This window comes from Manis pentadactyla, chromosome 12 (assembly GCF_030020395.1).
Source record: "Manis pentadactyla isolate mManPen7 chromosome 12, mManPen7.hap1, whole genome shotgun sequence".
Classification (NCBI taxonomy): Eukaryota; Metazoa; Chordata; class Mammalia; order Pholidota; family Manidae; genus Manis; species Manis pentadactyla.
Window position 1 is genome coordinate 30,909,916 of NC_080030.1, and position 26,273 is coordinate 30,936,188.

At 47.4% G+C, this 26,273-nt stretch overlaps 1 protein-coding gene across 4 annotated transcripts in view; it reads left to right on the plus strand.

Annotated features, from left to right (window-relative positions):
- Window positions 1–26,273, plus strand: part of RPS6KA2 (ribosomal protein S6 kinase A2) — a 303,981-nt gene that overhangs the window by 214,638 nt on the left and 63,070 nt on the right. For all 4 annotated transcript variants that reach the window (XM_036926492.2, XM_057490287.1, XM_036926494.2 and 1 more), the window contains 2 exons: window positions 12,567–12,683; window positions 19,110–19,191. In XM_036926492.2, the coding sequence (XP_036782387.2) occupies window positions 12,567–12,683; window positions 19,110–19,191 (199 nt within the window). The remainder of the gene's footprint in view (window positions 1–12,566; window positions 12,684–19,109; window positions 19,192–26,273) is intronic.

The window sequence follows — 26,273 nt, forward strand, 5'->3', positions numbered from 1 at the left end:
TGTTTCATAGGTAGGGATTCCTGTGGTGGAACTGGGCAGTAATTGGAAAAACTTCTAGAAGGAATTCACCATTCTAGGTGCCATTCAGATTATTCATGGTTCATGGGAAGAGGTCAAAATATCAACATTGACAGGAGTTGGGAAGAAGTTGATTCCAGCCCTCATGGAGGACATGCAGGGTTTATGGTTTCAGTGGAGGGAGTCACTGCAGGTGTGGGGGAAACAGCAGGAGAACTGGAATCACAAGTGCAGCCTTAAGACGGGACTGAACTGCTGTGTCTCATGACAAAACTTGAACAGATGAGGAGCTGCTTCCTATGGGGAGAGCAAAGAAAGTGGCTTCTTGAGATGGAATCTGTTACGAGTGAAGATGAATCTAGAATATCACCAACGTTGTGAAGCAGTAGCTTCTTCTAAGTGGGTTTGAGAGGACTGACTCCAATTTTGAAAGAAATGGTACCATGAGTAAAATGCTATCAAACAGCATCACGTGCAATGGAGAAATCGTTCGTGAAAGGAAGAGTGGACAGTGCCACAGATTCCATTGTCTTACCGCGGCTGCCCCAGCTGCCCCTGCCATCGGCAGCCACTGCCCTCATGAGCGAGCAGCCCTCAGTGTGGAGGCGAGACCCTCCCCCAGCAGAAAGATGTGACTGGCTGAAAAGTCAGAGGATGGTCAGTGTTATTCAGCAATATTTTCAAATTAAGGTATGTACATTGTTTAAAAGTAGCACTATTGAACACTCACTAGACTGCAGTGTAGTGTACGTACAACTTCTGTGTCCTGGGAAACTGAAGAGTTGATTTGACTCACTTCCCTGCAGCGGTCTAGAGCCAAGCCCACAGCATCTCTGATGCTGCCCATAGGACAGTCCCAAAAGCCTTCATCTTCCCCCAAGTCAGTCCCCTCGTGAGGAGAGGAGGGGTAGTAAGGTTTTTAATATCAGGAGTGGCCAGCCTTCTCTTTCACAAGCTTACCTCCCAGAGATGTGTCATCACTGCACATTCTCCTTCTTTGGGGGGCTTCTCTAAACCTCTTAGGCACACCCATTTCTTCATCAGGTTTTGCATTTTCTTAGAGAACATTTTCCTTGAACAGTGTGGCAGAGGACCTTGATGCCCCCAGCCCAGGCAAGCACCCTGTAGCCACCATCCCTGCATTCTCACCCGTGCATGGTTGCCCATCAAGGCTTGTACCAGGCTTTCTATTTGGATACCAAATTGGGGTAGACCGTTTTAGTCATTTTGGGAAACAATAGGCAGGTGAGTGTTCAGATAGGAGGATATCTGTATATAAATTGGAGACTAGGATCATGTCAAGTTTTATTGTGGTCTCTTGATATTGGCCTAGGAGTAACTTGACTTTTTTGTAATTTATTATTTCCTTACACATGGAAAGCCCTAGTTGTACTACATGGTATTAAATCTTCATTAACAGTACTTTTCTTTCCCCCTAACCTGGAGGCAGACATGCAAACCCCGCATGAAGCTGAGATTGTTCCCATTCAGCTTGGGTGACATAAAACCCTGAGTGCCTCTGTGTTACTCACTCTACTGGCATAATTCCATCCATTCCTTTTTCCACCAGCCTCCATAAACAAACCAAGTTAATTTGACCTGAGTCATGCCAGATGTTGTGAGGTTGGCTCAGCATGGGACTGCCCAGCTCTGCCCCCGAGCTTCCTGGCCATCCAAGTCCCCAGGGGCATGACTACCAGGACTGCTCAGGGCTTCACCTCCGCAGGCCGTGCGGGAAGAGCTCTCTGCACCTGACCGCTCACCCTGCCCTCTCAGGTCCTGTGTCTGCTGTTGGGGGGTGCGGGAAGGGGCCTCATGGCCCACTGCCCAAGCATGGATGCCGTGGCACGGATGGGAGAGTGCGTGTGGTGAGATGGGTGTAACGTGCAGGCCCTGGTGAGGGTTCCGAGGCACGGGTGTCGGCAGATGAGCTGCTGGGCACCCGCCTGCCTGCATGCAGTTGGAGCGGCCAAGGCGCAGACCCGCCACCAAGCGCCCGCCTCTCAGCGGGCCTTGGGGAAGGAGGGGCAGCATCTGGGGAGCAGGGCTCATAGGGCGTCTAGTCTGGTGTCTGCCGGAGCTGCCCGGCACTGCAGAGCCCTTGCCTGGAGTGCGGGTGCTCAGCTCCAACAGCCGACACCGAGGTGTTAACATGCCCCAGGGAAACAGCCCGCAGGCCCCTCTGGAGTGTCGTCATTGTGATTGTCAAGGAAGGTGTGCGTCATTTGTATGTTCGTTTGGGTGCTGCCTCTCCCGATGTGAGTCCACATCAGGATGAAGAACATATGCATCACTCCTGGATTACAGGAGGAAGAGATTCAAAAATCATTTTTCTTTCAAGATTGCCAGAGATAGCCACTCCAGAGCCCCACATTCCAGCTGTCCTGTCTGTTTTGATCCATTAGTGTTGTAACAGAAATGCCCCATGCTCGGGGGCTTCTAGACAACAGACATTTGCTTCTCACCTTCTAGGGCTGGACGTCCATACGTAGGCCCCTCAGAGCCAGTGTCTGGGGAGGCCTCCTCCTGGGGCATAGACACTGTCCTCTCGCTGTGTCCTTCTGTGAGGGAAGGAGCCAGGGAGCTCTCTAGGGCCGCCTACAAGGACACTGATCCCTCTCGTGAAGCCTCCACCCTCGTGACCTCATCACTTCCCAAAGGCCACTTCCTGACACTGGCACACGGGGGGCAGGGCCTCAACATAGGGATTCAGGGCACCACATTCGGTCCCCGGCAATGGCCCAGGACTTAGGTCCCTATCAAGAGGCCAGTGCTCCTGGGTCTCTCTTCTTCCTTCATAAACGATGCGCTGTCTCCATCATTACCCTTTGTCCACCATCAGAATAAAGAAATCTCAGCCATTAGGAAATCTCAGCAACAGGAAAATGCCTCATAAAGAGATGCATGAAGGACCTGCCATGTGCTTCGAGAAAAGCAAATTTGCTTAGGCTGGATGTTCCTGGTTCAAGCTCTTTTAGTATATCGAGTCCAGATTGCTGGAGAAATTGATAATTTTTGCGTGGCTTTTGTTGACCGAATGTTTCTGCCATCCCTTGACCAGTATTCTAGCTGCCAGGGAAAAATTCTAGGAGCAAAAATATCCCTAAACTCATTCAAGATCAGGTTCCATAAATAACCAGCTCCTCTTTTTAAAGCCCATGACTGCCTCTCCTCCGGTGGGTCCTGAGCTGGTGTGTAAATTGTGTATTTGTGAGCCTTGCGCCAAGGCTGCTGGTGGAGTCCTGGAGCAGAGCAGCTCCTCGGGTGCACGTCGGGATTCACAGGTCGGCTCCACCCCCCACCCCCCATGGAAGGTCATGCTTGTTTTGTTTAAAAAGAAATCAGCAGTTGGTTTTCGTGCTTGATCTCATGGCTCAGGCAGTGTGAATCCTTCGAGGACAGTGTCCTCGCTGACCCCAGCACGCCGGCCCTGTGCCCCGTTCAGGTGAGGCCTGGGACTCCTCACCGCTTCTGTGCATCTCTGCCTCCCCAGACTGGACATGCTGGAGTTGGAGGGGATGGCAGGGGGCAGAAATCCTTGTGGAATCGTATTCAGGTGGCAGCTTCTGGCCCTCGCTAAGTCTTTGCATGCGGTTCTCCCAATAAGAGGAGGCAGGCGAAGCTTGGCCTCACGTCCAGCTGTCTGTCAGGCCTGGCCGTCTGAAATGTGGTAGCCACGAGGCTTGAAACAAAGGTTAGAGTGTTCACACACTCGTGAAAATCATAAGCTCTTCCTTATGGCAAAGGGCAGTACTAATTTCCTGGGTAACCACTTTTTGAAACATTTGAAGGATAATAATAGAAATAGATCAGTCTGTGAGAAAAGTAGCTGAAGGCTGACCTGGTGAGCCCGTCGGCTGCTTCCGAGGGCAGCTCTGTGAGCCACAGCCGACCAACCGTGCCGTCCACTCTATGTGCACGCAGGCTGGGGCAGCTACAGCCACTGCCCTGGGGCTCTGCTGGCGAGATCTCATTCTGAGACACCATACTTGTTTCCCATGAAAAAATACACTAGCCCTGTGTGTTTTCAGGGGGGCCACTAAGCTCTTCATAAGATCCAAGAATACCATACACATCTCAGCAGGATTTGCACTAATGTTCCAAAGCTGTCATTCTGGGGAAGAAGAGCAATTTGGAAGCATCCAGAACAGGTGATAGCAGGCTGGTTTTCTTTTTAAAATATATAAGCGTATAATTGCCACAGAAATTAGTCAAGTCTGCTTAAAGCAGTCCTTGTTTGGTTCAGTAACAGTGTCATCAACAGTGGTTCCAATCATGTGATAATGTGACACGAGTCAGGTGGGGCAGGGCAGAGGGGACTTGCATTGGGAGAGGGTGGGGCTAGCTATGCTGTCCCCAAGGGGCTTTCCTGCTTTGCGCAGGATGCCTGCTACTCAAGACACCAGTCTCATTGTGTCTGAATGAATCCTGTTCCTTCTAAACCTTGTCTTGTGTCGAGGAGTCTAACCAAAAGTCTGAATAAGTGTAAGTGGCCAAGGGACTTGGTACCTGCAATGTGGGAGTTCAGCCTAATGTAGAAATTTTAAGTTCAATATTTTATTCATGTGCTCATATGCTAATGTTATGGGGCCATTCAGATTATAAGCTGTCAGCATGGCCCAGTGGTTACATGTCCTAGTTTGACTGCAGAATTGACACAGCTGTTGACCACCTGCAGCTGTTGCAAGGACCCCAGCCTCCCAGGGTCAGAGCTTATGTGTAGAGAGTGGCCCATCACCGCTCCACTGCAGAATAAAGCCCCAGTCATCTTCATACTGAGGAAATGATAGAACTTCTCCTTGGCGATTCACATAATATCCTCAGCTGACAGGGGTTTGTAGACAACTTTTCAAATCTTTTTTTTTTTTTTAGGACAAATAGTTAACTTTTTTGGCAAACTACTGCTAGAGCTTCAGAGAAGTTTTAGGATTTTCTCTACCATCATTTAAGTCTTTTATAGACCAACTGTGTGATCTTGATGGGCAACAAGATAGATATGCCTGAAACTGTTGAACATGGCCAAGGTGTTTTGGCAAAACCCCAAGCTGGGATAGGCTTTTAAAAACTTCTTTGTATGATTTCTTTGAATCTAGAAATTATGTATAATACAAATAATGACCCCAAGAGTGTGGGAAGTTCCCAAGCCCACGTCTTATGCCATAAATTACAGTGATGCTCATCAGACTGGCCCAGCTGTGGAGCATGGAGGGCGTCTCACAGCTGTCAGCATCCTGGGGATGCCAAACACCAGGGCATTTGATACACTTTCTAACAAACCCCCCCCCCAAGGTATTCATTTATTCCTGCACAAACCCTTACCGAGTAAATACTGTGAGCCAGGCATGCTGCCAGGCAGGAGGGTACCACTAAGAACAGACCAGGGCCAGCTGGTAATGAAGGACTTAACTGATAACAAAACTGATACTGTATTTACCCCGTACGTCATCTCCGACTGGGCTGAGAAGCACCTGCCGAGTCGGTGAGCTGCTTTCTTAAGCTTCATTCTGAAATTCATGATTGTTTTTGGTCTGGATTCTGTAAGAGTCATTGGGATAGGACAAATAGTGTATACACCAGGGCCAGCTACATGCCATGGGTGTTCGGAAACTGGCAGTTTCTCTAAGATTGGCAATCTTCTCTGAGGTTATTTGGGATCTACTTTGAGCAGGAAACTGGAAAAATAGTTGGGACAAGAGTGGGGGCAGAAATAGCTCCTTTCTGTTGCCCCAAGTACTGCATGTGTCCTTGGCCTTCTGAGGGGAGCACCACTCACAGGGACCTTCTCTCTAAGATTAAGGGGTTATTAATCTCACACACACACACGTTGCAAAACTACAGTTGATTTTGATTACAACTCATTGCTATTCAAGAAAAAAAAAACCTTTCACATCTGCATCTACAAAATCATTTAAGAGAAGTAAATTGATCATACTTAGGTCATGCTTAACAGACATCTCTAATTTCACTTTTAAAACAGTTTTTTTGTTTCCAGTGAATTCATGCTACCCACTCCCAAACACCCTGTCGCCCAGGAAAAAAAAATCTGTTAATTCCCTGGCCACCTGCCAGGCTGGAAAGTTTGTGTTAACCTCCATATTGCTCATATTTATGTTTACCATCTGTTCCCTGATTGGAAATTCTGTGTCAATCCACAAGATGAATCTTGCACGTTGAGTATGAAAATTCTAATAGCTTTAAAAATATTGAGCCTTTCTCTTTCACCAAATGGCAGGTTTATTCTTCTCACCCAGAAATGGTGTCCAAATTACTGAATATTGGCTTCCATCTTTTGGGTTTTTTTGCAGCATATGATCTTACTTGGGTAATTAGCTCACAGTTAATTTTGCCTAAACTTTGTATCATGAGTATTTTTGTTATAGCTCAATATGATAGCAGTGGGTGAGCCTGGGAATCCCATGTAAATGGTTAGGGAGGTGACTTTATTGTTTTAAATTTCCTTATATAGGAGCATGGATTTTCTTGATCATTTTTGTATTTCTAAATAAATTTAGAAAACATAGGAAAGAAATTACTTACATTCTTCTAATATCGTCAACCATTAGTATCTCAAATTATTTCCCAAAATACCTTTCCTACAAATCGTCATGGTAATTATCATGTACATAAACTTCATTTACTTCATTCTTCAAAGTCGTATAACAAGGGTCTTTCCACATTGCCAAATAGACTTCAAATTCACTTAATTTTTTTTTATTCTGAAATAATTATTAACAAAGTTACAAAAGCTAAACAGCTCCTGTTTGCCTTTCACTCAATTTCCCCCACTGGTTATGTCTTGTATAACTATTGTACAGTATTAAAACTAGGAATTTGACATGTGATGCAGTCAACAGACTTCAGATTTCACTAGTTTTACATGACTCATTTGCGAATGTATGTGTGTAGTTCAGTGTAATTTCATCACACCTGTAAATTCATGAAACCATCACCACAATCAAGATACAGAATTTTTCCATCTACAAAGATGCCTCCTAGTACTCTTAATGAACACATACACACACCCCATCCCCTTACATCTGGCAACCACTAATATTTTCTTTTTCTCTATAATTTTGTCATTTCAAGAATGTTATACAAATGGAATCATGTTTATATAACCTTTTGAGATTGGCTTTTTTACTTGGCATAATTCTCTGGAGATTCATCGAAGTTGTGCGTATCGGCTTGTTCTTTGATCCTGCAGGGTGATCTCTCTCCATTTGCTTGACATTTACCAGTTGGGAGGGCATCTGGGTTATTTCCAGTTTGGGTATTACAAGCAAAGCTCCTGTGAACTACCGTGTACAGGTCTTTGTGTGAACATAGTCTTCATCTGAGATCAATAGTGAATATGCAATACCAGATTGTACGGTAATTGAACATTTCATTTTATAAGAAACTGACCTATGGCTGTGCTGTTTTACATTCCCACCAGCAAGCCTGAGAGATCCAGTTTCTCTGCATCCTTGCCAGTATTTGATGTTACTGGGTTTTTAAAATTTTCGTCCTTGATAGGTGTAGTGATAACTTATTGTGGGTTCACATATCTCTCTAACAGCCCATGATGTTGAATATACTTTCATGTGTTTATTTGCCATCCGTATTTCTTTTTTTGTGAAATGATTCTTTTGCCTACTTTTTAAATTGGATAATTTATTATGCTGTTGAGTTTTGATAATTCTTTGTTATAGATACAAGACCTTTGCCTGATAAGTTGTTTCCAAATATTTTCTCCCAGTCTGGGGCTTCTCTTTTCATCTTCTTAGCTGTCTTTGCAGAGCAAACATTTTAAATTTTGATTAAGTTCAATGTATGAAAATTTGCTTTCTATGAATCATGTTTTTGGTGCCACATCTAAGATTTTTTCTCCTATCCCTAGGTCCTGAAGCTTTCCTCCTAATACTTTTATAGTTTTGCATTGAAGTCTGGGATCCATTTTCAGCTCATTGTTCTACAAAGCCTGGGTTTTGGGTCAAATGTCTTTTTTTTCTTTTCTGCTTTTGGGATTCCAGTGCTCCAGCATCATTTGTTGGAAAGACTGCCCTTCCTCTACTGAATTACTTTGTTACCCCTGTCAGCAATCACCTGGGTTCATTAGAATGGGTCTGTTCTAGGGTCCTCTGTTCTGTTCATTGGTCTGTGTGTCTGTCCTTCCACCAGTGCAGCATTGTCTTGGCTGTTGTAGCTATAGTGACCCAGTGAGAGTGATTTCTCCCACTTTATTCTTCTTCCAATTGTTGTTAGCTTTTCTAGGCCTTTTACATTTCCACATAAGTTTTAGAATAATCTTGTCTGTATCTATAAGAAGCCCTGCTCAGATTTTTATAGAAATTGCATTATACCTACAGATCAGTTTTTGGAGAATTAAAAATTTACTCTGTTGAATCTTCCAGTCTGTAAACATGGCATGACTCTTCATTTTACTTAGCTCCTATTTGATTTTTTTTAGTAACATCCTGTAATGTTCATCACACAGATAACACTGTACATGTTTTGTTCCATCTGAGCAGTTCATTTTTCTGGGAACAATTGTAAATGGCACAATCAATTTTTTAAATTAAAATATCATTGATACACAATCTTATGATTGTTTCAAATACACAACACAGTGGTTCAACATTCACCCAGAGTATCAAGCCCTCACCAAAGGGAAAGGAAATCAGTGCTGACCCTTGTCTTTGGTCCTCCCTCTGCATCCACCCCTCGGCCCCACGACTCGAATCCCACGCTCAGCCCTGTGTGAACCTGAGGGGCTTGAGATTTCTGAGGCTGCACCAGGCCAGTGCTCGCCGGTCATCACCGCACGTGTTATTTCCGTTACTGCTCCTCTGCTGAGTCACTTTCTTTGGCAAGGAAAAGGGAAATCAGCATGGCAGGGCGGGTGGGGAACAGGTGCTCCGCACACACTTGTCCCTCCAGGGGTTCTGCTGCGTCCACTGAGCATCGTGTCCATTGTATCTGTAGTCCAAGCACTGAATGTTATCTGGGCTGGCAAACGATCTCGATGGCCAAGCAGGTCCTGCCCTACTCAGGTTCTAGGTATCACACCCTGGCATTTCAGAGCTCCAACCTACTGTCTCAACACTTCATCCAGCAGTTTCCTTTCTTCCTCATCCCCATCCTTCCTTGTTGCCTTACTCCTGAGTTTGTGGAAAACTTATACTCAAGTAAAGCCATCCTTGTTTTATCGAGATCCCAGCAAGTGCCCAGAGAGCCGGCTTGATTCCCACTCTTGTAGGGAGTGGTGCCGCTGTACAAATTGCCCAACTTATAATTAGGTGCAAAGGAAACTTTGCAGAAATAGTTCCCTGAGAAATGGATTGGACACTTGCCACTGGTCCTATAATTTCATTTCACATTTGCTCACACCAGCAGAAGCAGACATGTTGGTTGAGACATGTAAAGGGCCATTTAAAGATCAGTGAAGACACTGGGATTCGTTGACCACTGCTTCTCAAGGACTTCCTTAGACCTGGTGGGAAGGGAGGCCGGTAGGCGTGCATGCGGGCATCGGGAAGCCAGACCTGCTGACAGCACGGTCCCCTGGGTTCCACGGGGGAAGCTGCCTGACCTATCTGAATAGTAGAAGCTCATCCTGGGTTTTAGGGTTTGTGGTTCAACTGTCTCATCAGACTCACTTTCTATTAGTAATATGCACACACAAAAACCACTTACTCTACAATTTTTGTGGTGAACAGCATATGTTCCCTGCTTCATAAGCTTTCTCTGTAATGAAGACCCAAGCCTGTAAGCAGTGGATAGCTGGTGCGTGAGCCCGGGAGGTGTTTCCTCCTGCAGAGGACCGGGAGGGAACCTGCTCTCGCCTTTGCTTTTTAGAGGAGCCACATGAAGCTATTTGATCGCTCTTCTCTTCACTTTGAAAGCATTCCTCAAGTCCTGTTTCTAGCAATACTGCAGATGAGGTGTGGCAAGTTTTCTTGCTAAAAACAAAAGCTCTGGATAAAATATCTTTTTTAAAGTAGTAAATGCATTAATGAGTTGGGAAGTTAGTAAAAGATATTCAGAGGCCAAAACCTGTGTTTGAGCAAGAATCCAGAGGAAGAAGACCATGGAGGCGGGCCTTCTCATTGTGGGGGGGGCAGGGAGAGGGCAGCTGGGAGCCAAGCCCTTGTCCTTAGGGAGGCGCACCAGGGGCAGAGGGTCCTGGGGGCCCTGAGGATCAATGCTGGGTGCTGCAGGCCCCGAGGCCGGAACCTGCCCGCCAGCTCTGGGCACGCCCGCCTGAGGGATGCGTTCTCAAGGCAGAGGGGGCGCTGGTGTCACTGCGGGCAAGTGACCTCATCGATCACGGCTGTGAGCCACTGACCCGCCAGAAAGCTGCTGAAGAACAGGGATGATCTAGAAATCTTGAAGAAACGCACACATGGGCCATGAAGTGTGTGTGGGGAAGAGAGCAAATAAGAGTCCGCAGCCTCGGCCGCCTCTGTTTCTGGGCCCTGTTCTCTCCCGCCTCCCCGTGCCTTTGGGCGCCATTGAATTTTGCTTCCTGTTCAGCAGTGTGGCCATTAATGTGTCCCGTGACCAAGATGAAGTCACAGAAAGGTGTGAATTGTTCCCTTTGTCATAACATGGTGTTGCATCAACACTGCTACGTGGCTGGACTTACCTGGGAGGGAAGCCAGGATTCTGACTGAAAGAGCCGGGCTGTGGTAACAGAGCCACTGCCGGGAGGTGCTTTTTATTAATAGAAAATGTGCATTTTGTTCTCACTTTAGTGACAATCTTCTATCTCTTTAGTCAGCTGACAAGTCAATGGCAGGAAAAGATAACACCTGTGTTTCTCTGGGGGACTTGGAGAACAATTTCTTTGAACTTCAGCCTTTGGCCTTGTGTTCTAAGTGGCCCTATTACAAAGGGAGGGAATTTCCCTCAAAGAGTGCACAGTCTCTCCATAGCTCGGGTCCTGCAAGTCCAGGCCTGAGGTGTGAGGCTGGAATGTCTGTAAACATGATCCCCACCCTAAACTGCCATCAAAATGTGATAGCCATTGGTTGGCCTGTGCTCCTAGCATTCTTATTTTTTAAAGAAGTTATTACAAAGCAGCCACATTATGATTCCTTGTCTTCTGACTGAGTTCATAGAAACCTTATGAACCTACCAGAATACATTTTGACTATTATTCATTGTTTTCACAAGTAGAAAAACCATTGGTTTTACAAAAATGGCAGATGATCCTTACAGATGTGAGGACATTGACGTGTTTCCCTAACTATAAGAATTTTAAAAAACAAATGTAACAGCATAGGCCACTGAGCTGCTGTGTGAGATTTTATAACACAGACAACCTTTCTCTACTTTTGAAGCTTTTGAAGGTGTCCAATCCTAGAGGTCCATGGAGATCATGAAATTGGTAACTTTTGAGAAACTGAACTTTTTCATACATTTTGAAGAGAGACCACTATAATGCAATTTATTGCTGTTGCAATTTCATTTGAAAATACTTGCTCTTAGACTAAAGTCTAGGAAGGAAGTGTATGTGGCTTTAAAGTTGTTCTTAATTGGAAACCCTATTCTAACTCCTCTGGCCAAGATAAAATCACCATGGAGTTTTTCAGGAATAAAAGAAATAATGGGTGCAAAGGCTGAGGGCCCAGAACACAGGGCTTATGTAGTTACGTGGCGGCCAGCCATTCTGATGTTTCTGGTTTTATTCTCAATACCTCCCACCACCAAAGCTCTAGTAAGGGATGAATGATCAGATGGGTGGAGGGACAGAAAGAGAATCTCAAAGAGGCCCAAAGATAAATTCAGGGAGCATTTGGGCTCTGCTGCTGGGAAAAATACCTACGTCCCTGGTTTTCCATTTCAAACTCCTGATGTTGGGCAGATAGCATGCTCCTCTGCAAGTGAACTGATGTGGTGCATCTGCGAGGAGAAAGTTCTTTGATGAAAATTTGTAGTGATTTCTGTCAGTGTTTTAAAGATCAAGGACTTTTTTTTCTTACTGGGAAATACATTTTCTGGACTGGCAGGAAATCTTATCTGACTGCTGCTTCTGAGATGGAATCTCTGAGATGACAATGAAATGTTCTTTGCATTAGGTGTGGCATGATTGTCAGGGATAGTATGAATAAGAAGGAGAAAAACATGTGCATTTCACAGACTACTTCCACAAATGGAACATATCGGTGACCCCTGTGAGCTCAGCAGTGGAGGTCGAAACAAGTCCTTAGAGGATCATTTTGTTCCCCAGCTGCCGTGTTCATCCCTATCCAAACTTCTGCTGAAACTGTTAGGAAGAGAATGGGTTTCGTCGAGAGCCCCTCCACAGTTCCTTGAGATAATGGTAAGACGAGATGAAAAAAACCATGGAGAAGAGATCAGAGGTTCTCATGCCCTAAAAATGGAGCAGCAGGCACAGATAAGTGAAACGGTTATGTGAGGCTATACGGCGCCGCAGCTTCCACACTCCAGTCCTAAAAATCTGTAACAGGCTCAGCTTCTGACTTCCGTGCAGGATGGAATTGTGATGAGCACAGCAGAGCCCGTTGATTTGTGTGTTTTATCATTTCTCCCCTCTCTTGTAGGAAGAAGGCATTGTGAAGGAGATTGACATCAGTCATCATGTCAAAGAAGGATTTGAAAAGGCTGACCCTTCCCAGTTTGAACTCTTGAAAGTTTTAGGACAAGGATCCTATGGAAAGGTAAGTCAGACCTTTGTGTCCCTCTTCGTCTCTTTCTGTTGTGGCTGGCTCTGTGTCGTACAACAGGAACACTTGAATGTCTGGTGACAGGAGACATGGCAGAGGTGCTCCCCGAACACCAAGGACACATGAACCAGAGGCTGATAGAATGAAAATTGCAAGCGTCCTCCCTTTGCTGGCCTGGTACACGCTTTCCATCACCATGGAGCCGCGCAAAGCCAGGCTGCCTGTGCCTTGAGGGTATCACATGCTCCCTCTCCTTAGAGCTTGCCTGGGCATTTAGTTCATCACTAGAGTGAGCAGGATTCTAGAACTTGAGCCAGTGCATCTTTGAAAGCACATGCTGAATGAGAAATCAAAAGTAGAACAAGAAAACAAAGCAGAAAACAGCACCCTTCAGGACTGGCCTGCACGGCCATCGCTCAGGAGTCAGGAGCCCGGGTTCTACTCCTTATCCTCTGCACCAGTCGCAGTTACTTTGCCTCTCTAAGACTCAGTTTCCCCACCTATAAAATGGGGGTAAATAATTATTCTATGGATTAAATAAGATATGAATCCCATCTTGCAATTACCTGAGACATGTTGAACTGTTGAAAGTTTTAGGACAGAATATAAACTATAAGAATCATTCATAGCAGAGAATTGCTTTTCCTTTTTTTATATTCAAATTACAGTTAAAACCAATGCACATGAGTGCATATGGGTATCAAAGTTTATCAAGCTGTACACTAAGATTTGTGCATTTTTTACAAATAATTTATAATTTTTAAAAAATGACTTACTTTTAAAAATAAAACATTCTCATAGGATAAAACTAAAAAAATATTTCAAATGATAAGAACCAATTCCCCTCAGAAAATGAGCAATAGTTGGCTTTTTGTGTGGGGCCTTATCCATGTACTGCAGGGTCACGACCTGTGAGTCATTCGAGGTCAGTGCTAACTCCTCTGCCTCCTTGGTGCTGCTGTTAGGAACCTACAGACCGTGACAGCATGATTCTGGGACGTGAGGGCCTGGATAAACGACGAACCCAGCCTTTCCTAGAGTGTCAGCAGAACAATCCTGGCGCCCTAAAATAACTATTTTGTGTGGCATGTGGACATCCACCACATCTCTCCATTGTTCGTAGGACTCTGCCAAGATGAGATCTGGCTCCTGTTGATTTAATGTAAGATCAATAGTATGCCAGTGACGTTCTGAAAATCTCTTACAGACCATGAAAATTTGATTGCGAAATTCATCTTTGACCTGGTTGTAGAATAGAATGACTTTTTCTTTTCTCTTTTTCTCTTCCACATGGTGATATGGGAGGAAACATTAACATATATACAGACATAATAGTTTGAACCTAATGCAATTACCGGTATTCAAAATTTTGTGTCCTATAAAAATGGCTATTTAATATGGCTCAGAAGGTATTTATGGAAGTAGGGAAATGAAGATTTCAGTATCTCACAGTGTGAAAAACCATCACTGAAAGCAAGGCAGAGCCTATTCATGCAGTAATGGAATGTCTTGCCATTAATTAGGAATGTTGGGAAAAAGCAGGTGGCATAGTTCTTTCTCAAAGAATCACAATTTTGAAGTAGAGGCAAGCAAGGCCCCCTCCCTTTCCCCCCTTCACAGACCCCGGCGCGTGTGTGTCCTTGAAGGAGTCGGCCCTGTGGAACACGTTCTTGGCCGGCTCATCCATATCCCCGGCGGGCCTGCAGCTGAGCCGGTGGTGCCAGGCGGTAGGAGTCATGCCCTGGCACTGGCCGCCACCACCACCCGTCTTCCGGCGCCTGGGAGCAGCAGAGATGGGAAGGTGCCCTCTGAGGGCAACAGAAACACAGATCCGAGGCCCAAGGTGCCCCTTCAGAAACTAGATGAAAAACTACCCTTGAAAATGTCCTCCTCGGAGGCCTGGGGGTGACAATAGGAGGGGAAAAAGCTATTTCCAATTTCCTCCAGATTTCAAATTTTGAATTTCAACTTTGCTTTAAAGAAAGTCTTTGCACAACAAGTCAAGTAATGGTGTTTGCAGGTCCCCACAGAGTGGTCGCCCCCGCAGAGTGGTTGTCCCCCAGGAGTGGTCCCCACCTCACACACCATCCCAGGCCTCTCCAGCCGCACGTCTGCACTTAACACCGTCATACACAGGGACACAAGTGAAGTTCAGAAATAAAAGATGACTCGGCGGTAGTGTCTCGGGTGTTTCAGCCCCACTAGCTGCTGGGTGTCACCCAGGTCAGCTGTACCAGGGCTGTTGGGAGGGAGGTTCAGGGCTCCCAGTGGACGAGGCTGCTGATTTGAGGTGGCAGGACTCTGGTCGAAGGCATTATTCTGGAAAGCTTCACTCCGAAGTTCCTTGGGAATGATTTGAAGCCAACATCAGGCACAAGTATAAATAGTGTTTTCCACACAGGGCTGCTTGTTATGAATTTTTTATAAAAGCAGAGTCAGCAAGGAGGGGAAAGTAAAAGCCATGTGTTCTGATGCCCCGTGTTAGTTCATTCTCCCTAAATAAAAATAACGTGTCCTTACGTGGGAGTGACCTACCTGATCTCCTTTAAGGAAAAGAAGGTCAAAACTAGATGTCACTGTGCAGAGAGCTTTGGTAGCAGATTTCCCTTGCTCTGCTGCAAAGCGCAGGGCGCTGGCATGAATCTGGGCTCCAGCATCCCAGGCTGTGCTTGCCTCACTAGGTCTCTCCATTCTTTCGTTCATCCATTACTGTGGTGGCAGGAGTTCTGTGCTGGAGACACAGAAATGAGCAAAATGTATTCTCGCAGCCAGAAGGCACAAGAACCCAGAGGGCAAGTCGCTGAGATGGCATCTCCCCGGGGGCTGAGGGCAGCCTCCAGCTTACCCCCTGTGGGACCACCCAGACTGCAGCCTGGGTGCCTGTCCCGGGGCCAGTCCTGCACAGTGCAGGGCAGGGCTGAAGCAGCCTGCTGTGCTAAGTGGAGGCAGTCTCTGGTCATTCGTCATTTGTTCAAACCATCCTGTTTCGGTGCTGTCCAGGGAGCAGAGGGTAGTGGTGGTGTCTGGTCAAGAGAAACACAGCCTTATCCTCAGACAGGAAAGCGCCGTCATATTGAATTGGGAAGCAGCGAAGTGCTTTGGAAATATGGCAGAGTACATTCTAGCACTGGCGCGAAGGATGCTAACTGGATGCTCTTTGGCACGTTAGAGACAGAGGCACCAGGCTGCCACGGAGCCAGGAAGCAAGCTGTTGCCCCCTCCCCATGTCCTTGCCGCCCCAGGCGCCCTTACGTGGATGAGCACCAGGGCCGCCCTGAAGTATTCCCTGAGCATGTCTTATGGGATGCTCTTCAGAGTAGGAGTCCCACATCTGGGAAGGGATCAAACCAAGTGAGAAAACGTCCTTGCTGCTGTCAGTTAATTGGTGGCATTGTAAGAATTGGTCTTCAAGTGTCTTCCTCTGGGGGACATTGTTACCCTAAAGTCCTCCAAAAGTTCATGGCAGCCACCTAGGTGTCCCGTGTGTTGGCGGACACTGCAGACCGATTGCCTTTTCCAGTTCCGACAGCTGAGAATTTTGCTGAGAGAACCAGGTCACCACTTTGCTGACTACAGGGATATGTGAAGATTCGGGGTGACTTGGGGTGGCTTAGGGTGACCCAAGCCTCCGCCTGTGCATCGTCTCACGACATCTTTGCAGCACCCCACACTGACCTGCTGAGCAGACAGTTCTAAAAATGAAACGAGGGAGCCCAGAAAAAGCCAACCCCATCAACTGTGACAATCAGGCTATTTTGCGGGAATGGTCAGAGTTGTCCGGGCACTCATTCCAGCACATTGAAGCATGTTCCGGATCACCCAAGCCTGACAGAAGAGGAGGAGACAGATGCAGGATGCAGCCGTACTGGGGTGCCGGCCCTTTGGCCGACCAGCCCAGCCTCCTCATGAATCATCACGTTCAATTTTGAAGTTGACTTTTACAGATTCTGTTGGTTTTCTCAGGATGCTGCATGTCTGCTGTTAGGGACCCGCTGCCCATAGGGCTGACCCCGCAGCGGTGCCGGGTGACATTCAGGACCCAGCGCATAGCAGGAGCTTGACAAGTACTGATGAAATGGAATTGTTCCTGTTTTCAAAAATAAAAATAGAACTTTGAAAAAAAAAAAAAGTAAGTGTAAATAGCCATTACTATCAATGATCTCATTTTTAAAGCCTGAAATACAGTAGACAAAAAGGTTTTATGTGTAGCTATGCAAAGTTTGGCATCATTTCAAGTAAATCTTCCTTGGGGGCTGCCTGTGAGCTTGGTTCTCAGTTTAGGCTCAGGGATCGGGGTGTTCACAGATTCTTGAATCCGTGCTCTCAGGTGCATGGACATATGCATTCAGGAGTGCACCTCCTTATAGTTAGGGGAGTGGTGGAGTAAGGGATAGAAAAGGAGCGGAAAGGTTGTTTCCAAGTATCCAAAGGCTGGCCGTGCACACACATCTTTCTCATACTTCACTCATCGTCCCATTTTGACAGAGGAGTTTTACTGTCGTTACTAGTTTTCTGACAAGTCAGTGTCCCTGTCATGGGGTGGGGAGAGCTCTGTGCCCCGGGCGAAGCCCACGAGGACCAGAGCAGCTGTTCATGCTGTGTCTCTGTACAGTGACTCGAGGAAAAGGCAGTTTGCCCTGGGGCCGCTCACTCATGGCCCCCACCCGTCCCCACCAGCCCCGGGGACAGGCAGCCACACTTCCCTGCTGACCCCAGTGACCCCAACTACTCAGATCCACACCAGCTCCATGGGAGGGCTGGAGAGCTAAGGGGACTTGGAGCACGAACGAGCCACCAGGTGTTCACGGCACATGACTCCCCACCGGCCTCACCAGGGCCCCGAGGCCCACCACTAGAGCTGCTCTCTGCACACCCTCTGCCTGCTGTCACAGCTCTGCCTTCCTCTTGGGGGGCTCAGCCCCAGCCCCCCTCTCCTCAGGCAGAGCCCTGGACTGCAGCAGCTGCCAGGCCGCAGAGGCCAGTGGGCGGCAGGAGGGCCGAGCCTGCATCCTGGGCCCCTGGGCCCCCAGGGGTCTGCCCCACAGGCAGCCAGCTGGCAGACAAACCTGTGGGACACACAGGGGCTCGGAAACGTCACATGCCTCTCAAGCATACTCTCATGGGAGTGTAGCCTGGAGGCCACAGAAAGTGGCCTCTAGTCTGCCTCTAGCAGCCCATGGCTCCTGGGCCCTCTGCTGCGGGCAGCCTCTCCACAGAGGGGGAGGGACCTCTGCTGCTCTGGGGAGCCCTGTCTGGGGGATGGTGACCTGAGCGGTGCCAAGGTCAGGAAGGAGGGACAGCTGGGTCCTCATGGGGCATGTGGTGCTGGGGTGCTCTCTGTGGCCCTCCACTCTGCCCTGAGACTGGATGCCAGCGTCTCCCTTGGGGGAGGCAGGCCAGTGGGCTGACCCAGGGCTCTTGCCCGCACACAGTCTCATCCACATGCCACGTCTCCAACTGTGGCCAGTGAAACCGGGACCCCTCCCAAGAGTCCCACACTTAGTGGGCCAGGTTCTGTAACCGGACTCGCCAGACGCCTGGGTACCAGCATCCTTTCTGGCCTGAGGCTCAGAGAGGGAGGCACTGGGAAGGAGAGATTCCCTCATCCCACGCAGGCTGCACCCTGTCTGCCAGAGGTCAGCCCTGTCTGTGAGCGCTGGCCCTGTCGCGGCGGCCTGCCCCTCTCCAAGTACTGCTAGAAAATGCAGATACTTTTCTTCATTTTGATGGAAGGTGTTCTTTCTTTCATGAAGTACCCCGTGTGTGTGTGTGCTTATTTACTGACTTTCTTCAACAATAACCATGAATATGATTGAGCTCACTCAAGTTCTCTAACTGTTCCCTTTTTGGTCTTCTTCCATGAGGTACCTAAAAATGTGCTTCAGAAAGTGTTAAGTGTTCACTGAGTATATTTAAGAGCCATTTAGAGACTAACTCTATAAACTTAAGCTACCCAAAACTACAATCTAGGGGAAGAAAGCTCAAAAGAAGCAAAGCTACTTTATTCTGAGAGTCGGTCTGTTCTGTGTGATTGGCAGTAACCCTTGGAGCTGGGTTCACTGGGGGATGGCAGAGGGCGTTTACAGTAAACCCCATGGTGTCCTTTAAACTTCTGGTTAGTGTGTGTTTTTCTGAAGGATTGCTGTCTTCTAAAAAAGGGTGGTACTACTTCTGGTAGAAAATGTTCAATCGAATGCCAGCGCTGCCAGAGACAAATGAAGATCATTCCTAGACACAGCCTGCTGTTCACCACGGGGCTTTAGTGAATTAGAGTCAGAAAATTTTACATTTATAATTTTCCTACAGTGTGTTTATTTCATTGGAATTTTTCTAAACTCCTTTGTGTATCCACTTGTCAATCAAATAAGGACAATGAGTTTAAAGTCATTAATTTCAGGTGGCCTGTGTTCTCTTTCTAAGGTGTTCCTGGTAAGGAAGATCCAGGGGTCTGATGCTGGACAGCTCTACGCAATGAAAGTTCTTAAGAAAGCGACCTTGAAAGGTGAGGATTTTGTGGGGCTGCCCTGCCTGAGGCACTACCTGCCTTGTACTCCGCTTGCTGGTTGAGTAAATACCCATCTGTTGACTGTTGTGGGATTTTTTGAAGATCTCTCTAAAGGAGCATATTACTCACATCCTGCTCTAATTGATAATAAATAGTACAGACATTTCCCTGAATATTTTACATATCCCTGCAAAATGTCCAGTTTTCAGAGAAAAGCCGTAGTACATGAATGCCACATTCGTTCTGCTGAATCAGACCATTTGGTGAACAGGGCATCAAGGAGGAAGAGCAGGAGCAGGTTGTCAGGACGGGATGTGGAGGACACGTCGGCCTGAATTTGTCAGTCAGACTGGATTGCTCAGTTTTAAACAAAATGTGATTCATGACTGTACTGTTTCCTTTCTGTCCTGGTGACTGGGTTCTGGAAATACAGTCCAGCTGATTCCCAGCCTGCTGTGCCTGCCCTCCAGGAAAGCATGAGCACTGAACACAGGGTCAGGATAAATCTGTGATCCAAAGTCTGCATTCCGAGCCCAGCAGTGCATGTGCACACCCACGTGTGCTCTGACCCCTCCGATTCACCCCGTTGGTGAGGGGGGTATCCACCACCCAAAAAGTCTGCAGTGGCCAAACACCCAACAGCCAGCACTGGACAGGTGAGATGGTGGTTTATTAGTCACAGAAACTCATCCCCCAGGGCAGGGGAGCACACATGCCACCCTGGGCCGCCCAGGGTTGCTCTCAGGAGCAGTGTGAAGTAGGGGCTTGGGAGGCAGGCCTTGCAGTAGTAAGGGAGGGAGGTGGCCCCTGGTTCCCAGGAAGGATGTAATGGGCTTGTTTGCACAATTCTGTTAGGTTGAGGACCCAGAGGAGGGGCGTGCAGCTGGCCTGGCTTGTAGGGGAGCCAGCAGGGTGTGGGGCCTTCCTGCCGGGCACTGGGCATATCTGCCAAGGGTAGGAAAACACATGGTTAGGCCTTTGGGGTCTGTGAGGCTCAAAGATGTCAGGAAAGCACTTGATTATCCTATATCACTATGTCCTCATCAAGCACATGGTAAGGAGGGGTACAGTACAAAAATATGTCATTCTCTGCACACAAGTCACTATCTAACTGGTAGATAAGATCCATGTATTTTTAACTACATACAACCAACAATATAGGCAAGTAAGTGCATAGAACAAACATACAGATGCAGACATCTTGGTTCAAAGGAGAGAAAGTCTTTCCAAATAAGGTGTCCAAGAACTGAGCAGGTGAAACTCAAGGAGGAGTGGCTAGTGCAGCTGACGACCTGAGTGGGGTGACCTGTCGGCATGGCCTGCCTGCATCAGAATCACCTGTGTGCACCTGGGAGGGCAAAGGTGTGGAAAACAGATTCCTAGGTCCCCTCCTGACCTACTGAATCATAGTCCCTTAGGAGCAGAGCCTGGAATTTGCCTTTTTTTTTTTAACAAGTTGTCCTCATAATTCATATGTACATAAAAGTCTGGATCCTCTGGTATAGGCATTCTTCTACTTTATTACAAACATTTAGTTCTTAATTCAGCATTATCAATCGCAACATAACATAAGCCATGCTCTTTAGTGAACACATTTATTGTAGCTATAATATTTCTAAAACTGTCAAGTGAACTTGGCCAAATATTCCAAGATTCCCATAAGAATATAACTGTAAAGAATAGTTCTTTCAGTGGTGTATAGGAAGCAAAGATGAATAGGAAAATGTATAGGAAACAAAGCAGGTTTTGACTTTCTCCAACTTTCAACAAAATAATCTTAGCACTGAACTGTAGTTCCATAGAAATAAAATACTAGACATTTGTTCAGGATCATCTGAATGTCTTAGAAGTGAACAGGTGTTCTGGCACTTGCTCAGAAGGTTAAGCGCTCAGAGTTACTGTAAGACCCAATCTCCTGGATACCTAACGGGAACAAAAACGTGTCTACACAATAACTTACATATAGATGTTCACAGCAGCAGTAGCCAATTCACTGTAGCCAAACACTGAGAACCCAAATGTCCATCAACTAATGGATAAATAAAGTGTGGAGCATCCATATGATGGAATGTTATTCAGCAACAAAAAGAAATGAAATATTGATGCCTGCCACAGTGTGGATGAACCTTAGAAACATTCTGCCAAGTGAAAGATGCCAGACACCAGGCTTCCCATGTGATTGCATTTGTATGAGTGTCCAGAATAGGCAAGTTCGCAGAGGCAGCAATCAGGTCAGCGAGGGCTGGGGGCCAGGGGGAAGGGGATGACTGCTCTTGCTATGGGGTTTCTTCTCAGGGTGATAGAAATGATTTAAAATTGTAATGTTTGCTTAGCTCCATGACTATTCTAACACCCACTATCTTGTGCACTTTAAATGCATGAACTGAATGGTATGTAGGTCACATCTCAGCATAGCCGTCACTTTAAAAACAGCTGCAAACTGACATGGCTGTTTGCTAAAGCCCACTCTTTATCCTCTAAGCACTGGCATGTGCTCTCTCTGACACGGGACGGGCAGGTTCCTGTGGTTGAAGGCAGGGACCAGCGGTGTGGTGGGCCCTCTGCTCCAATTGACGATGTCTGACTTTCCATCAGCAGATTCCGTGTTGACCTCGCCAGCGTGTGCGCAGTGAACTTACATTGTTCCTTTTCTCCTTAAATCACAACTGTTCCTTCTTTCCCTCAAGTATGATCTCACCATCTCCTGACCCTGAAAAGAGGAGGAGAAGGTAGACGTGAAATTGGATCCACTGTGAGGGCTTCTATGGCTGGTCCCTGGCCGTGGAGGGGAGAGATACAAGCCAGGGGCTGGGACGTGTTCTCTGCTTAGCTTGTTGCTAAGCCTGCTCTCCCTTGACCTCCACTCCCGTGCCAGCCACTTCTCACAATGATTCACCCTCTGTGATTCATGAGTCTCCATGTTTGTGTATAATCTAACCCAGTGTCCTTGGGAAAGTCCTCCTGATACAGCATTACACAGATTATGCAGGACACAAAACTACGCAGAGCAATCCTAATGTTGTCAAACATGTAAGTCTATCAGTATATATAGATGTATATATATGCACAAAAACTAAATATAATCATGTCATTCTAGTAGGAAATTTGCCAAAATGAGAGTAGTTATGAGATTATTAGTGTTTATTTTCTTCCCTATATTCTATATTTCAACTTTGCAACAAAATAAAACATATTTGACTTTTTACAATGTAAAGTTATTTTCTAAAATATTCCAGGACAATATGCTTGTGCAAAATCATTTTATACTGCGAGCATGAGTCATATAAGCAGAAAGCTGCAGAAAAATGTCCCTTTCTCTGTGCTTGAAAAATAGTCTTTAAAAGCAAAGGCTGCTTTAACCACTGACTGTTTGGGCTTTCTGTAATGGTCCATCACTAAAAAATAGATTTTTTTTTTAAATAAATGTACTTGGAATTTATTTTCATAAGGGAAAATTTAAAAAAAGTTTACAAGCTGGTGTTGAAGTGAGGTGGTCCTCGGACCCATCCTGGGGAACCAAGCATATCCGGATAGAAGGCCAGGTCTCCGAACACACCTAAAGGGGCTCCCCACAGAAGGACACCTGCCCCCCCTGAGCCCTGAGCCTGTGTCTCCCCACCTGGAAAGAGGGTTGGCTCAGGAGATTTGAACCGCTGTAGTTGCAGCACCCTGCACTCCATTAGACTGAGTTAACGTAGCTTCCATCTTCATCCCATCACCAGTTTGCCGGGTAGTTGGTGACTCTGAAGAGACAGGACACTCACTGTGACAGCAGTGCCCAGGACCAGCCAGTCACCCAAGGGAGATGCACGGGACGCAGTAGTGACATCGCTTGGAAAGGATGACCCAGGGACAGAGGGCTTGTGGAAATAATCATAGCACTCCAGGCTGTTTCTCAGACACACGGGTGGCTGTCAGGTGCAGAAGCAGGACTGTCCGTGAGGTTCCAGATAACTTGACACAAAGGGTATCGCTTCTGACAGCCCTTTTGCATGTTTTATCTGTAAATAAGTCTGGAGTTGGCAGGTGGCTGCCTGCCACCCCCCACCCCTGTTCTTTAAAGAGGTGGCACAAGCTTCTTAGGGAAATGTTGGCTGCTGCAGCCGCTGAAGGTGCCGAGCTGGCGGGCGTGCGGGCTCCCTGCCCCACGCGCCTTCCCAGGTCATCCCTGAGTCACTTCAGGACCTTTTGAAAATGTTCACTTCTTGGATTGACAAAGTTTGTGAGCCTGTGACTCGGCACTGAGTCATTACAGGCAGTAACTGGAGGTGATGTGATCCAAACACAAGGATTCGCAGAGGGCAGTGGCCGCCCTGTGCTGTGAGTGACTTCATTTAAGGACATTGACGCATTGCCCTCCCCCGAGCGGGAGGCCGGAAGTTCAGCCTGAGCTCGTCCCCCAATTAGTGAGCAGGCAGGTGGGGACGGCCACCCGCACCCAAGACAGCGGCTCCCTGCCTCTGCTGCAAGCTGGGGTGACCTGCGACTTCCCACCAAGCGCTGAGGCCTGGGGCTGCAGCCCAGGATTCTGAATCCACCTGGGGCCCGGGAACTCCCCCAACCAGAGGACCCGCCAACGGCCGGAAGCACAGACCCTCCGTTCTGGAGTCTCGTCCAGCTTAAACTCTCTCTGGTCCTCTTCTCTGTGAAGATAGGCTTCGGAGACATGTTAGGACTTTTCTCATCTAGGTTTTGGTGAGGGCCTGTTCAGGGGGCGGTGAGGAGGAAGGTGGAGCGCTAGCCGCCGGCCGGCTGGAAGGGATTTCGTCCCAGCTGCTGTGGCGCCAAGGGGCTACGATCCTAGTGATCACCAAGGGCCACGGCCTGGCTCCCCTTGCAGGAGGGGCCCTTCCAGCGGCCAGGCCGGCCTCCATGGGAGGCCGCTCAGGTGAAATGCCCCTGGGCAGTGGCCACTTCCCACTGTGACTTCATCTGCATTTTCATGCCTCACTGACTTTGCATTATGCTCCCTGTGTCATCTTTCTAAGCCCAAAGGTGGTACCCAGTCCCTGCTGTGAAGGAAATAGGTTGTGTCCTGTAGATTCTAAAGGGGGAAAAACATTCTGGCAGGATCTCTTTGGCAAGTTAAGTAACAGCTGTCACTTTGTGTTTCTTGGTCGCTGTGGGGGTCACCGAGGTGCAAGGGGGCAGAAATGGGCCTGCCGGGCACCCTCATGCTACCGGACGCCAGTCAGCAACCCTCTGCTGATCCTCTGCTTTCTTTGGGAAGCAGGGCTCCGATCCCATCGCTGGGATGTCAGCAGATACACTAGGGGCCACAGACATGCATGCAGGGGCAGGACAGAAATGTGTGGATCGCGGTCATCTCTGCTACAGTGGGGTTTGCCAGGTGGTCCCAAACTGCAGAACGGTTTTTGCAGCATAATCCCATTATTTGCTTTTCTCTTACCCTGAGGTGCTTCATTTAAAAATACTTAATAACTAAGCTTCAGCTGATTTTATTTCTGTGCTAATTCATTTATGATGTTCATGTAGGATGATTGCAAATCCCTAGGGGGATAAAAGCCAGGCAAATTCCAAGGACACGTAGTAAGTGCTGCTAGGAATTATTACTCTCAGTCTACAAGTGAGAAAATGAGGCAAAAGCAGTGAAGCCAGTTGCTCAAAGTCACCTGGGGTCAGGATTCCACACTCCTCCTGTGAGACAGGTGCTTGGGATCCAACCCATCCTGCCACACCCAGGGTGTCCTACCCTAATCAGGAAGCCACGTCCCGGCAGGTGTACTAGGGCACATTCTGCTCAGGGCATCTACTTTCCCAGGAGATGATCTGAGACAAAAAGTCAAATGCAAAGGACTCTCTTGCTCCTCCCCCAAAGCCCCTCAACTTCTCTCTCAGGCCCTTGGGAACCTTAGGTGAACCTTGAACCTTAGATAAGCATCATTCCTGTGTAATAGGCACTCTCATTATTATACACTGCCTGTGTACAGTGGGGTACTTTATATGTTTGTTTCTAGCAGAATTGCAATTCTTGATTGTAGATAGGTAAAAAGTAGGAGAGAGGCGTTTTTCACTGCTGGTCGTCTTTCATGCCCGTGCACTGCCAGTACAGGAGATTCACGGGCTGAAGATCCCTCCACGGAAGGATGCTCCAGGGAAGCAGTCAGTGACGGGACCATGCTAGTCTTATTTGAAATAATTTAGTATCGAGAAATAGTTCTTAGAGAGCTATGCCTGATCACTGTATTAAATGCAGTTAACATTTTTAATTTTTATTTATGGTTTTCTTCCTCCATTTTTCTCAGGAATAATGAACAGCACAGTGTTTTGGCTGCCAAAGGTTTAGCAGCGCAGCCTGTTATAGGAGGCCACCTTTTGCCATGAATTAGACCTTTAAAGGCTAAAAGATACCATGAGAAGATGGGTTTTTATTCTGCATCCAAGAGGTGGCTCAGGACATAACGAGTCCTGGTGGGGGTTTGTGGATGACATAAGGAAGGGGTGAGCAGTGGTCACTCAGGCAGAGCCCGGGCTCACTCCCGGCCCAGCTGTGGCCTCGAGTGACTAAGTCCCAGGCCAACTTTGTGCAGCACACCAGGCTTCCCCAATGCTGTGCTGTCCTGGGCACAAACTGTCAACACGCTGCTGTGGCTGGAGCCATCTGCCGACCGCACCACCACGTGCAGAGCGTGCGGGAGCCGGCCCTGCCCCCTGGGTGCGCGCTCCCTGTCCCCATGCGCGTGTTTTTCAGAGGTATGTTTGTTAGCTGGCCAGTTCACATCTTCATGGTGACTCACAGAATCATGTTTATTTTTATCTTACCCTGAGTTTTCTTTTGCAAAACCACCTATACCTAATGTAATGTGATGAAATATGATGTATGCTATAGAAGCATACTGATGGAGGTAATATAAAGTTGAGAAGCAAATTCAGGAAGTGGTGTATGGAGGGAAGGATTCAGGCCCACCCCCATGGCGGATGAAGCTTTCCTAAGTAAATCCAGCCGCCAAAGTAAGTTAACTGCTCTCCGCTGGGATTCTTAAGCTGACAGTTGCCAAGTACTTCACGGTCAGTTTCCTGAGAACGTCCCTGACCGGCTCCACAAGATCGCCCCGGCC